At 47.8% G+C, this 15,152-nt stretch overlaps 1 protein-coding gene and 1 long non-coding RNA gene across 2 annotated transcripts in view; one reads left to right on the top strand and one right to left on the bottom strand.

Moving 5' to 3' along the window:
• Positions 1-15,152, bottom strand: part of LOC139053063 (uncharacterized) — a 407,344-nt gene that overhangs the window by 240,360 nt on the left and 151,832 nt on the right. The gene's annotated exons all lie outside the window — the stretch shown is intronic.
• LOC139053062 (uncharacterized) overlaps positions 1-15,152 on the top strand; it is a 57,141-nt gene that overhangs the window by 25,985 nt on the left and 16,004 nt on the right. Inside the window, exons 10-12 of the mRNA XM_070530202.1 lie at positions 4,862-5,015; positions 7,423-7,550; positions 11,835-11,982. Coding sequence (XP_070386303.1) covers positions 4,862-5,015; positions 7,423-7,550; positions 11,835-11,982 — 430 coding nt within the window. The remainder of the gene's footprint in view (positions 1-4,861; positions 5,016-7,422; positions 7,551-11,834; positions 11,983-15,152) is intronic.

The raw sequence follows: 15,152 nt of genomic DNA, 5'->3' as shown, positions 1-15,152 counted from the left end.
AGAATACGTAAGAAACATCCAACCCAAACCCTATGTGATAATGCTACAAGAAACCGTGGGCGCGTCGGCCAACATCCCGGGCTACCACGCCCTCGTGCCTAAATTCCAAAACGATAGGGGCATCGCCACACTAATCAGAAAGGGTCTAGCTCCCATTAAACATGAGATTACAGGCCCGCAGGCCGAGCATATAATGATAGAAATTATTCCTAACAGAACGCAAAAGAATAGCACCTTCGTATTGAGCATATACAGTAGCCCATCCAAAAGACGGCAGCGTTTTCTCTCCCTGCTCACAAAGGCAGCCGAGCTCGCCGGCCTGAACCCGCTAATAGTGGGTGGGGATTTCAACGCGCCGTGCCATGCCTGGGGATACGGCCACACCACAACCAAGGGCAAACAGTTATGGCAGGACTCGCAAGACTTGGGATACACGCTCATCACGGATTCCAGCGCCCCAACGCGTATTGGCGATTCGGTTGCAAGAGATACCACACCGGACTTAACAATAGTCAAAAACATCGAGAGGGCTATCTAGAGAAACACCCTAGAAGACCTAGGTAGCGACCACATGATCATCGAGATCACGAACCCCCGAGCGGGAACCACCCTCCCAGTCAAAAGCTTCAAATGGACAGACTGGGACAAGTTCCGCAAGCACCGGGATATCAGGCAAGACGACCAGCCAATCGGTGACATTGACAGATGGATCGCAGACTTGACCAGGGATGTCGGGGAGGCCACGCAAACCATCACTCCCGATTTCCTGACGGAGAAGATGGACAGTCGCCTCGCCCACCTCTGGGAAGCCAAGAAATCCATGCAAACCCGATGGCAAGGCCAGCGGTTCAATCGAAAGCTGAGAAAAAAGATAGCCGACTTAAACAAACAAATCGAAGAGCACTGCAACACCTTGAGCAAGCAACAGTGGGACGAAGTCTGCAATGCCGCGGATAGCCAACTCCACAACGGAAATACGTGGCGACTGCTGAGGCACCTGCTGGGCGAAACCCAGTGCAAATCCAAGCAAAGAGCTGACATGCAGAGACTTCTGCACAATGAAAAAGGAGCGGCGAGCGAGAAGCAAATCGTCATGAAACTCTGCGACAAATACCTCCCGCAACGACCGACGGTCGAGCACGGCCGGTACTCTGGCAGTCCTAGTCCCAAGTTAGATGAAAACTTCAGTGAGGCAGAAATCAGAATGGCACTCCAAGGACTCAACAGCAAGTCAGCCGCAGGACCGGACAGGGTTAACAACAAAACGCTCAAAAACCTGGACGACAAATCTGTTACCAAACTCACGGGATATATGAACAAGTGCTGGAGAGAAGGCCGCATCTCGGAGCAGTGGAAGAGGTCCAAGGCTATCCTCATACCCAAGCACGGAAAGCCGTTGAGTTTAGAGAACCTACACCCAATCTCTCTCACGTCGTGCATGGGTAAGGTCTTGGAACACGCCTTCCTGAACCGTATCAACAGCCATCTAGAAGAGACGGAAGCCTACCCCCACACCCTGATAGGCTTCCGATCCCGCCTGTCCACACAGGACGTCATGTTACAACTAAACCAGATCCTTGACGACAAGACAAGAAACACCACAGCCATCCTAGGACTAGACCTGGAGAAAGTATTCGACAACGTCGCTCACGAGTCGATCCTTAAACAAGTGTCTAATCTGAAGCTGGGGAAACGTCCTACAACTACGTGAGGGACTTTCTAAACGATCGCAAAGACACCCTCACGGTTGGCGACCTCGAGTCTGAAGAAAGAGCCCAGGGAAGTGCAGGTATCCCCCAGGGCTCAGTTATGTCTCCGCTCCTTTTCAACTTAGTCATGCTGGGTCTCCCCAGCACACTACGCGAAATCGAAGGAATCCACCACGCTATATACGCAGACGATATAACGATATGGGCAGACCGCGGCAATGATGGGCAAATTGAACACGCATTACAAACGGCCATTAACAAAGTGGAAGAGTACCTGCAAGGAACGGGCCTCAAATGCTCCCCGAGCAAGTCCGAACTACTCCTTTACCAGCCCACGCGCAAAGGCATGCCACCAAAGAGCTACACAGGACCCCGGGAGTACGAGGAAATCGGCCTGTACACCCAAGACGGAAACGCAATCCCCAAAGTAAACAAGATCAAAATCCTCGGAATGATCATTGAGGCCAACGGAGCTAACGGTGAAACCGTGAGGAAGATCGAAGGCAAAGTCATCAGCGCCACGAGACTCATAAAGAGAATAACCAATAGACACGCGGGCATGAAGGAAGACAACGTCATTCGACTGATCCACTCATTCGTTGTCAGCCACATCGTCTATGTAGCCGCCTACCACAACTGGCACGTCGCGGAAAAGAACAAGATTAACACGCTCATAAGGAAAACGTACAAGATAGCCCTGGGCCTACCGGAATCGACGAGCACCGAGCTCCTGACTCAGCTGGGCATGTACAACACCATAAAAGAAATAGCCGAAGCACAACGCATCTCGCAGCTCGCAGCTCGAACGCCTCTCGACCACCACGACGGGAAGACACATTATGAACACGCTCGACAAAACGTACCACAACCAGCACGGCCAGAATATGCAAATCCCCAACAAAATCAGAGAGACCATTACGGTGGCAACCACCCCAAGAAACGTGCACCCCGATTACAACCGAAGTAGACGAAAGGAAAGAGCCGAGGCTCTGCTCCGTTCATTCGGCAGGGACAGAAACGCGCGCTTTGTCGACGCAGCCGAATATGCGAACGGCCAAACATACGCCGCCGTAGTCATAGACGCAGAATCAAAAGTCAGAACCACATGCAGTGTATACACTAAACACTCAGAAATATCGGAGGAAGTAGCGATTGCGTTGGCCCTCACAGAACAGGAATGCGAAGTCGTACTAAGTGACTCGCAAACGGCAGTAAAGAATTATGCCAAAGGTCGAATTTCCAAGGAAGCCATGCCCATTCTGGCCAAAGCGGGCAGATCCAAAACCGCGAGCTCGAGGATCATATGGTTCCCCGCGCACGTCCCCACGGATGGCGACGCGCTCCCGAACCTAAACAAGACGGCGCACCGGACGGCGCGAGACATGACCCGCCGCGCCAAACAGGGCAACGCCTCTTGCACGATAGCGAACGCTTCTCGAGCAGAACGGGACAGGCTCACAAGATACAACAACATCACCAGTGCATATTTGAACGCCAGAAAAATATACCCACCGCCGAGTCCTAAATTGAACAGGAGGCAGGCCGTCGCCTGGCGACAACTCCAGACAAACACGTTCCCTAATCCATTCCGTCTCAAACGTATCTTCCCAGATAAGCATCAGGACGACACGTGCAAATTGTGCCAAGAAGGACCAGCAACACTCAAACACATGCTGTGGGAGTGCAATGTAGTTATAGGAGGGATGGCAGTTACTCCGGAGACCCTGTCGTCGAGGTGGGCCGCCGCTCTGCGCAGCTCAGACCTCGGAATCCAGACGTGGGCAGTCCAGCAAGCCCGTGAGGCCGCGGTGAGGCAGGGCCTTGACGTTCCTCCGTGGGAGACCTGAGCCCGGGTCGCGTTAAACCTTGCCGGACGTACAAGAAAGCTGTATCCATCCATCCATCCAACGGCACATGGATCTCATGGAAAAAGACATGTACAACTTCGATGAACGATCTATCCAACATTGAAACGTTTTTTTTTATTGCGAAAGCAATACTCCTCGCACTTTCAGCCCATCAGTGGTCGTGGCGCCTCCTTACACAGCTTTGTGTCACGTAACCGTGTGACGTCACGCCAAACCGAGAGATGCGGGGCCCCAGCTTGCGGCATCGATGGTGGAGGCGAAGCCTTGCGTGCCGCTGCTGCGGCGCTACCGAGAGGGGGCGCTCGCTGGTGTGACGTCACGCCAGACCGATAGATGGGGCCCCAGCTCGCGGCATCGACGGTGGAGGCGAAGCCTTGCGCGCCGCTGCTGCGGCGCTAACGAGAGATGGCACCGGCTGGTGTGACGTCACGCTAAGAGGATAAATGAGACTACAGTTCGGCTCCTCGCAGTGGTCGGCGCGCTGCCTTGCGCTATGTCGGATGATGTATAGCCATAACTTTACCAAAGTGCAACCATGTCCACACCAGCCGAAGCAAGGCGCAGCCAACGCTATTGCTTTCGCAATATTCCAGGCTTAACCACGCTAAGCCTTCAACCAATTTTTTTTTTGCAACATCTTACGCGACACACGGGTGGGAGCGATCGTATTCCTCCAAACGGGCCGTAGAGCCTTCATTAATTTTATCATTTATTGCATTTTTCCTTGATGTGTGCATGTGTTTTAACATTCGAATAATTTCGCTCCTACGTTTGACAATGTCGAGGCTGTCCACGAATAAATTGCCGTAGCCAGCATTGCAACTTGCACTGGTTACATCATTTTAGCTTAATAACATTGATTGAATAAATCCCATCATACGAATACATAAATAAGTATCAAAACTAAAATCTGCAATGTATTTGCAAAGCACGAACTGGCCTTATCTTACAGAGAACTCATTAAACACCTGCATTTTCCCTATATCTGGAGAAATATGTGCAATTTTTTCTATCCGAATCACGGGGAAATTTGCTTTGGAGGTAGGCAACTTTGAGTGTGAACAATTCGGCAAGACAGCAGCAGCAGCACCCTGCCGACAGACACAGTGAAGAAAGTTCGGAGGGGCTCGCAAAAAGGGCTGCGCCTACCGAACCTACTCAGGCGTCTAAAGTGTACATAATTATTGTTACATTCCGCCGTGGAAACCACCGCTATGCTTTAGGATCTCTGCAAAACGCTCCACGAAAAGTGTATAACATTTGACTACGTTCATTCATTCTTAGGTACTCGGCCCCGACGAGTATGAACGCCACGACCGAACAGAACCTGCAAGATCATTCGAGGAACAACAACCTCAAGCACTACGGCGTGTTCAACGTGTTGCACACATCAACAAAAGTAAAGGGTCTATACGACAAGGCGAAAGTGATTCTAGCAGTAAGTGCATCGTTACTCCTGGTCCGCGTGTCACATCGCATTCTAATGCTTTTTGACGGTGCGGTTGCTCTGTTCCGTAAAATAAGCGTTTCGACAGGCGTTGGTCGGATGAGAATTCTGGTTAACCAGCCATACCCATTAATCAAGTCCGCTTCACGGACAGAATAAAACACACGTGCAGTGGATGACTACATAATACCTATACGTGTGAATGCTTCCGCAGGAACATCACCCTTTGGAGTACTTGGTACAACTAACACTCCGGTCTTACGCACCCTCGTTTGTAACGAGCACCCGGTTTCAACACACAAATTTAAAGAAAAAACTATATTCCACGATTGTAACACGTTTCTGAACTTTCGTACTTCGAGAAATCGTAAATTTTAGGCCTTTGTTGTTTCACTGACCAGTTTTCCACGATATGAGAGCCAGTGAGTGCGATTTCGTGTCACGTGGACAAGCAAACAGTTCACTGTGCGCTACCTCCACTTGACCAGTATCACTAGCCGTCGCGTTATTGCGTCACCACGGTGTCATGAGGTGGGGAGTGCTTCGCTCGCTCGAGGCGTCAGCTGCTCATGTCGGACTACGGTATGCCACTGCGTGTGGCTGGTATCGCCACCCCTGAAAGATTCGATGGCGAGCGGCTATGGGCAAGGCTCGATGCGACGCTTTCTTGGGTGTTGTCGCCGCTGACACCGGCGGCAGGATTCTGCAGCGACCGAGAGCCCGCTCTCTTCGTTTGTGGAACGAAACCGTGAGAAAGAAAGCACAGTGCCGCGCAAGACAGGCATTTCGCCGACCATGCCTGCGCTATGGCGCCACAGTAGCGTGCTTCGTCAGTATGGAAACAATACGTGCTACTGGCAGCATTTTCTTGTTATTATAAACCACCTACCTATATAATCATAATACAAAATATGGACACGAGAAACGAGAACACGTATAGAGTAGAGCTTCGCTCAAGTTTCGCAATAGGGAGCATCGTATTTGTCGGTGTTTTTTGTTGTTGTTGTTGTTGTTGTTGTTGTTGTTGTTGTTGTTGTTGTTGTTGTTGTTGTTGTTGTTGTTGTTGTTGTTGTTGTTAGCAATGTGCGTAACAAAGCCGAGTGAGAGAAGTCAAGGATCGCGAATGAAGCATGGCATAGGTTACGTAAACAGACAACATAGAAAATGAACGGCACGTAGTGTAGCTGCCGGATTAAAGCAAGTGCGAAAATAAGCAAAAGAGGAAAACAGCAATCCCGATATTCACTTCCCATGCGATATGAGGATGCGGCTTAAACAGGTGATAAATGTGTTCTGCGCTCCTTCACGATACTTTTCGAAATGAAAGTTTAACCACCACCACACACACAAAAAAAAAACAGAAGAGTGTTAACTGAAAGCTGTGAATTTATGCACATACCTTAGGCTGCGGCTGCGAACTTGAAGAGACCGCCAAATCTGTCAGTATCATCAAGGGTTCGTTTTAAGACATGATCGTTAAAGAGCTCTAACTTTACTACTTATGGCATATCCAAATATTCGCAAACCACAACACAAAGAATACAGTAACCCTAAAACCAAAAGGCGAATGTAGAATTTTGCACTCTCGTTAGCCATTTAGTAAGTGTTGCTTGTAGACAGCGTCCAAGGTTGCGAGCTGTCAGGAAATCTGACATTTCAACTAGCTTCCTGAAGAAAGCTAAGTGTCCTAGTGTAGCTAAAAAAAAAGAACGAAAGATCATCAATCCGCACGAAAGCGAACCATTGATGAACAAACAAATGCATTAGGCAACTATGCAAAGAATAGGTTCCTTTTTCAACCGTATGTTTTCAACCGTACTGGAGCAAACATTTCCCTTAATATTCAAATTAGCAAACACGGTTTCACGCCGGCACAGGCGAACTCACTCGATAACCGCGAACGCACGCTGTGTAAACAATGGCGGGATGAGTGCAAACAGAAAGAAGCAAACTCTTCCGCTGCCTCTCGCTTCAGCACGTCTCCGAAACGTGAAATTACGCGACCAGCAGCCCTAGGCGCATGGGTTCACAACGCACATGCAGCCATCAGCCATCTCGGCTCGCTCCACGTTTGCACCCGCCACAGGTAACGCTTACGGGCAGCATATGCGCACAGCTACATGTGCATGCATGCACAGCCGCGGCCGGGCTAGAAGAGATGCGTGTCCACCTGCCCTCCTCCCCGACCCTAAACTCACGCTCGAACATGGAACCTCGTGATCAAATGCCACTGATTTCTTTATGTCAACCAAAAACGCAAAAAGAAGAAATAAACACGCCTAAAAAAGAAACGATCATTACCAATTGTATGTTTGTCTTGTCATTTTCGCTCTTTAGATTTACCACTGACCCACGCAATCATTTCGTCTTTTCTTTCAATTTTATTTTGATTTTTCAGAATTTGAAGGCTCTACAAGTGTCAACAAACGCCATCAACTCGAAAACATTAATTGCTCTCGGCATATTCAATTATCGCAGCGGTAACGCGGTGGGCGTCCTCGGCGATATGTTCAACGATGCTGTCACGTAAGTATAGAATGTCTGAACATATCATTTCCCATCGTGTATTACAGCAAAGCTTTTATAAAAAGTAAAAGCACTTCAAAACTTTATATGCATGTTTCTTTTTTACACTATTCTAAGAAAAAAATCAAATCACTCACCAAGTATATACTGTGAGAAAATGTGGGGAAGCTGAAGGGCAGTACACAGGAAAATTGTGTCAGTTAACCAGAGGGTAAATAAAAATTGATATGCCCCCATTTTCGGCGTCTTTCGAGGCGGTATATGACACGCTTACTGAGTTTACCCGCTTCTTCAGGAGGACCAAAAATGGTAGAAATTTCATATTAGCAAGAAATGAGGACCACTCACTCCCTAATTGCTATCGAAAGCTTGAAATGCTTATGCTAATAATGCGCTCTAAAACAATCAGTCCAGCTCTCCCAATTTATTATGCAGCATAAAAAAACCTTTTGGCAGTCTACTCAGTGAATTATGCGAGGCACCTCATTCTATTTCGTTGAAGCAGCAAATGTGTTGTGATCAACGAACAATAAATTATGCAGTGTAAGTGTAAGTCAATAACAAATTTTTGCAGAAGATGCAGGTTTTACAGGGCGTCACACTGCGGTTATCCGCAAACCTTCTCGCAACCATAAAATGACTGTGAAAGGCATAACTTCTGCTTCAGAGAAAATAAATGGAACGTTATGAGCCATGTGTGGCGAAACCATCACAACCTTGGCCTAAATAACAGCGTTGCCAATAATTTGTAAACCACCGCCTTTCCCATATTTCATGCCTCAAACATGGTTCGTAGTTTCTCTTTGCGCCGTGCCAGCTCAACTAAACAAGGACCCTTGTTTTTAATTCGTGCTGATGTACTGCGGCAAATGTACTGCGGCAAAGACGCCGTACATTTGTATTGCATGAATAAACAAATGGTTTTTACAACAGTACAAAAATAAACGTGCACCATGCATCAGTCTACCACACAGAAGAGCGTCGCAACATACGGTAGCTGATTCGCACAGGCCGTGTAGCCCACTTATTAGTCGTAAAGGGTATTATAGGTAATTCAAAATTTCATACACACACGTGTTAATGTTTACGTTCGCACTCCTTGCGTAATAAGACTCCCAGAACTTCCACAATAGAAAGTAAATCACAACACACAAACGCAAAGAACACGGACATACGTCTCGTTTTCAACTCGGCCGTCATGCAAATGACAGATAGCGAGGAAAAACGTGAACATGCTCTGCGTTGGCGTCGTAAACTTCATACTAGACAAGGAGCTAGCGCACCACAATCCCACAACAGCCATTAATGAGACCAAGACGGGAGCTCATGTCTGTGAACGCGCAAACGGAGCCCCTAAGCTACTCTGCTCCTCTCCGACACCTCCGCTGCACGACTGCACCACTCGTTTCAAGCACAGCATACCAAACACACACTCAGCGCTGAACAGTGCGCGGTCGACGCTGTTGAATTTACATGACTTGCAGCGAGCAGCCCATCCCTCGATGTCCGTTAAGCAAAGTCGGTCACGGCGAAGCCACATCGCGGTTCGCAGAACTTCGCTGCCGAGGCGCTAGGCTACTTCGATATTTCAATTGTTACCACCGCCGTGTTCTCAGGAAAGCATGGGTCACACAACGCAGATTCTGTACTGCCAGAGCTCACCGAGGCCAAAGCCGCACTGCCACACTGCCACTACTCACGGCTTTCCGCCAAGTAACACAGAACCTACAACCAACATACAAGCAACGGACGTACAATCACATGAGCAATGCTGCATCACGCGCGGTCCAGAAAAGGACCACGCCGAGCACGAACACGCCACGGCGTCGCTCGGCGCCAGCATCGCGCCTTCTCAAAAATCCCTAAAGGATGTGATCCCTAGGCACCTAGGATCAGGTCACGTGAGGGATTTTTGTACGACAAATGGACGCACGCGGTTGCTGCCATGCGCACGCGTCTCGTTTGTACTACGGGCGCAGTGTACGCAAGACGACCTCAGAAATTGGATACGTTACGCACTCATAACTAATGTTTCCGGTTAGTTTTAAAAAAACGAAAGCTCATTTCAATAGTTATTGACGATCAACGGGGGTCAGAGCACAGTCATCGCGAGAGAATTCCCTCTGAAGCAGGCGCATGGGTGCCGCCATGTTCGACAACGCTACTTCAGAGCGTCCGTCGAAATTCAGCTTCGGTAGAGCATTTCGAAAGCGAGTGTCACACGTCCGCTATCAGCTATGTTTCGGTTTCCCGAGGAATCCCTGGACCACAGCAAGCTCATACTTAACAGTAATGGGCAGCATTTTAAGCCTTTTGTATCGCGCAGTTTTAACGCCTCTTCCCTAATTAGCCGCGTTACAAGTCATTATTATACCAATTCGTCGGTACCTCCATGCGTTGTACAAGGTTTATCTGGTCACTTCAGTAACTAATTGGGGCGGCTTGTTCATGTTTGGTCAATGTAGGAGCTGGATCATAGGTAACATGTAGGCAGAGGTGATCGCAGGTGGGTTTCTCACGCCATGTCCATTAAATTATGCTTGCCAGCTTTCCGGAGATTTAAGGGCGTCTTAAAAACCGTCTAATTTTACCCTATTTCTCTGCCAGGACTCTAAATCCTACCAATATCAAATTTATCCAAAATGGCGCGAAAGCTACGTCACACCTGTGAGCAAAGGTACTTGCACGTTGATCAAATATAGCCTTTCGGAACAATTTCTTGGCCAAGTAAGCGTTGGCGTTGCATATGGCCCGTCTACGCTCATTTGCCAGCGTCGAGGAGGGAGAACTGCGTGCCCAAAAATTTGTATTAGTCGACAATAATGTGTAAGGTATGGGTTACGTGTAGAAAAAATTTAAGCGTTTTCGTTAATAAGGAGCTGCGCATTTAGTTGCATAATCATGCACTTCAACGCGCGCATGACTGAATTTCCTGAGCGCCAAAAAAATTCGCGAGAAGTTTGATGAGAACTATAGTCATATATAGAAAACCTTTTAAAGTTCCCCAGTATAGTAATTACTCAGCAGAAGTTCTCAAAATAGCTCGAAGGAAACAGCTTCGCTCGAAATCGTGCTGCCATTCTGCGAGGTTGCAGAAGTCGCATGCCATATTTTGGAGCATTAAAAAAGACTAAATTATAATTCATCTTTGGAGTTGTTTGAGAATGTCAGTTTTGTATAATAAAATTTAGAAAAAGGGGGAACGACTATACAGAGGGTTGCAGTGAAGCCGATCGTATGCTCGCCTTATGAGGTGACCTCTACATGTGCTTGACCAATCTCACAGCCTTGCTGTGGGATTGACCCTGACCCGAGCAACAACGGGCGAGGCTGTATAGGCTGTATTGTATAGTAGGATGCGCCTTAAATTCTGTCACAAGGTTCACACCAAGTATTTAGCCTGAGCATAAAAGAAATATCAGGAAATGCTACGCGGAAAATTCATCCGACATATAGGCAATGCAACGCGAAACATTTTATTGAAACTATCCGCTCTGAGCCTTTATCCTAGCCTTTAAGCTTACTGGATGCGCTTCCATCACGGCCCGCAAGGCATCCCCAGAAGAATTTTGTTCCGTGATCCCGTCAGGGATGCTTTCAGGGCCGGCATGCTAATCTGATGCCTTGCTTTCAAGAATAGCAAACACACAGAAGTCCATTGGATTTAGTTAAGTGTAGTCCTCCGGCCACTCTTCAGCTGGAATGAAGTCGGTCGCGAGAGCGCGACATCCGCGACATAGTGGAGATTCGTTCATGGATTGTTTTGCCGGGGCGCCGTCCAACTGTGAACTCCAAGACTAATCCCAGAGGCGGGAAAGGGATCAGGGCAGTGAAAGAAGCTCCAGAACATCTTTAAGGTAAACGTGCGAGTGTCCATGTTTGCGCATTTTGTCACAAAACGAGGAGGAATGTAGGATAAGGTCGGTTACCCAATCTCCGACCGTGACCGACAGCGCACGGGAGTCTGCATACATATATATATATATATATATATATATATATATATATATATATATATATATATATATATATATATATATATATATATATATATATATATATATATATATGTGTGTGTGTGTGTGTGTGTGTGTGTGTGTGTGTGTGCGTGTGTGTGTGTGTGTGTGTGTGCGTGTGTGTGTGTGTGTGTGTGTGTGTGTGTGTGTGTGTGTGTGTGTGTGTGTGTGTGTGTGTGTGTGTGTGTGTACGACCTGCTTTGCTAACGAACAAAGCTTGTATGCCTGTGTTTACTGAACGAGGGGCATCATGTATCACTCGCTGCAGCAACCACGTTGCGGACACGGTCATTGCCTACTCCTCTGTGGGCTGGATCGAGCGAGAGAGCGAGTGCTACAGCCACCCGCCATCTGTATTTCAACGAAGTGACCTGAAAGGCCCGGCTCGGTTAAATGTCGACCGGGCACCAGATATCGTGAGTAAAGCTGCGTGGTTTAATGCTCTTGCATTAACACTTCGGCACATGGCGCTGCACTACGGATATCTCTTGAGACGCGAACTTCACTAAAATAACAATAAAATAACAAACTAAGGTTTAGAACTGCTACATTTGCATAAACACAACGCGAGAGGGTCATGTCAAAAAACATGAGGATACCTAAGCACTTCTTACGAATTGTGAATGCGAAAGCATTAATGTCCAATTCAACGCCACTGAGCTGTCCTTGGGGTAAAGAACTTCTCGCAGGCAAGCGACCGCCCTGAAACGCTTGGCACGTTTTAATTTGGCCTTACCGAGGCGCAGTTAGAATACAGGCGTGAACTAGCGCTACCAAGGAACGCACTCATAACACAAGCTTGCAAGTAATTGGGCGTCGCGGTGATGTCCTCTCCCTTCACACAACACCTGGTGTGCTACTGCGGCAGTAAGTGTCCGCTTTCCCACGCTCCACTCCATCGAGGCGCGTTCGTGTCATGGCGTCTCAGCTGATGGAAACTCCATCGAGTCGTGCTCGTCACGTGACTAGGCAGCCAACGGGATTTGAGCTGCAGTTTCGCTGCTACAGACGCCGGCTTAATGAGGCATTCGATGCGAACCAGCCGTTTCCAACAGCTCAATTTCACGCCGCCTAACAGATGGACGACGTTTCACCTCACGGTTCTTGTGCTTGCCGTGTCCCGATACCGATTCCGGTTGCAGCTGTGGCGTAGAGGTAGAACACCCACCTCGCGTGCAAGAGGTCCGTGGTTCGAAGCCCGGTGCCGGCAATTTTCCACCGGAAAAAAAAGAAAGAAAAAAATCCGCGTGTTGATACAATTGCACAAACAGGCCTGGAGTGTGGCCTGATCCCGGTGACCAGAACCGGTAACGCACTCCCTCACTAGAGCAGGATTGGCCACCCTGGTGCAGTACTTGGCCACAACCTCCTATATCAAACGACAATCAAACCCCGGCCCTCAGTCCCCAGCAGCTGCGAAGCGACTGACCATGGCGGCGGTCAGAACTGCGACGCAGCAGACGGTGCTAAGAATCACTGGCTCTGGACAGGGCGCCATTGGAATATGAACCTGGCAACGTTTAACGCTAGAATGTTATCTAGTGAGGCGAGTCTAGCAGTGCTATTGGAGGAATTAGAGGGCACTAAATGGGATATGATAGGGCTCAGTGAAGTTAGGAGGCCAAAAGAAGCATATACGGTGTTAAAAAGCGGGCACGTCCTGTCCTACCGGGGCTTAGCGGAGAGAAGAGAAGTAGGAGTCGGATTCCTGATTAATAAGAATATAGCTGGTAACGTACAGGAATTCCATAGCATTAACGAGAGGGTGTCAGGTCTTGTTGTGAAACTTAATAAGAGGTACAAAATAAAGATTGTACAGGTGTACGCCCCTACATCCAGTCATGATGACCAGGAAGTCGAAAGCTTCTATGAAGACGTGGAATCGGCGATGGGTAGAGTGAAAACTAAATACACTATACTAATGGGCGACTTTAATACCAAAGTAGGCAAGAAGCAGGCTGGAGACAAGGCAGTGGGGGAATATGGCATAGGCACTAGGAATAGCAGGGGAGAGTTATTAGGAGAGTTTGCGGAACAGAATAATATGAGGATAATGAATACCTTCTTCCGCAAGCGGGATAGCCGAATGTGGACGCGGAGGAGCCCGAATGGCGAGACTAGAAATGAAATAGACTTCATAATCTGCGCTAACTCTGCCATCATATAAGATGTGTACGTGCTCGGCAATGTGCGCTGCAGTGACCACACGATGGTAAGAACTCGAATTAGCCTAGACCTGAGGAGGGAATGGAAGAAACTGGTACATATGAAGCCGATTAATGAGTTAGCGGTAAGAGAGAAAATAGAGGAATTCCAGATCAAGCTAGAGAACAGGTATTCGGCTTTAACTCAGGAACAGGACCTTAGTATTAAAGCAATGAACGACAATCTTGTGGGCATCATTAAGGAGTGTGCAATGGAAGTCGGTGGTAACTCCGTTAGGCAGGATACCAGCAAACTATCGCAGGAGACGAAAGATGTGACCAGGAAACGCCAATGTATGAAAGCCTGTAACCCTACAGCTACAATAGAACTGGCAGAACTTTCGAAGTTAATCAACAAGCGTAAGACAGCTGACATAAGGAAGTAGAATATCGATAGAATTGAACGTGCTCTCAGGAATGGAGGAAGCCTAAAAACAGCGAAGAAGAAACTAGGAATTGGCAAGAATCAGATGTATGCGTTAAGAGACAACGCCGGCAATATCATTACTAATATGGATGAGATAGTTCAAGTGGCTGAGGAGTTCTATAGAGATTTATACAGTACCAGTGCACCCGCGACGATAATGGAAGAGAAAATAGTCTAGAGGAATTGGAAATCCCAAAGGTAACGGCGGAAGAAGAAAAGAAAGCCTTGGGAGATATGCAAAAGGGGAAGGCAGCTGGGGAGGATCAGGTAACAGCAGATTTGTTGAAGGACGGTGGACAGATTGTTCTAGAGAAACTGGCCACCCTGTATACGCAATGCCTCATGACCTCGAGCGTACCTTGGAAGAACGCTAACATAATCCTAATCCATAAGAAAGGGGACGTCAAAGACTTGAAAAATTATAGACCGATCAGCTTACTGTCCGTTGCCTACAAACTATTTACTAAGGTAATCGCAAAAAGAATCAGGAACACCATAGAATTCTGTCAAGCAAAGGAACAGGCAGGATTCCGTAAAAGCTACTCAACAATAGATTATATTCACACTATCAATCAGGTGATAGAGAAATCCGCGGAATATAACCAACCCTTATATATAGCTTTCATTGATTACGAGAAAGCGTTTGATTCTGTCGAAACCTCAGCAGTCATGCAGGCATTGCGGAATCAGGGTGTAGACGAGCCGTATGTAAAAATACTGAAAGATATCTATAGCGGCTCCACAGCCACCGTAGTCCTCCATAAAGCAAGCGACAAAATCCCAATAAAGAAAGGCGTCAGGCAGGGAGATACGATCTCTCCAATGCAATTCACAGCTCGTTTACAGGAGGTATTCAGAGACCTGGATTGGGAAGAATTGGGGATAAAAGATAATGGAAAATACCTTAGTAACTTGCGATTCGCTGATGATATTGCCTTGCTAAGTAGCTCAGGGG

Source organism: Dermacentor albipictus, unplaced genomic scaffold (assembly GCF_038994185.2).
Source record: "Dermacentor albipictus isolate Rhodes 1998 colony unplaced genomic scaffold, USDA_Dalb.pri_finalv2 scaffold_63, whole genome shotgun sequence".
Classification (NCBI taxonomy): Eukaryota; Metazoa; Arthropoda; class Arachnida; order Ixodida; family Ixodidae; genus Dermacentor; species Dermacentor albipictus.
Note: the sequence above shows the minus strand (reverse complement) of the source record. Positions and strands in the feature narration are given on the sequence as shown.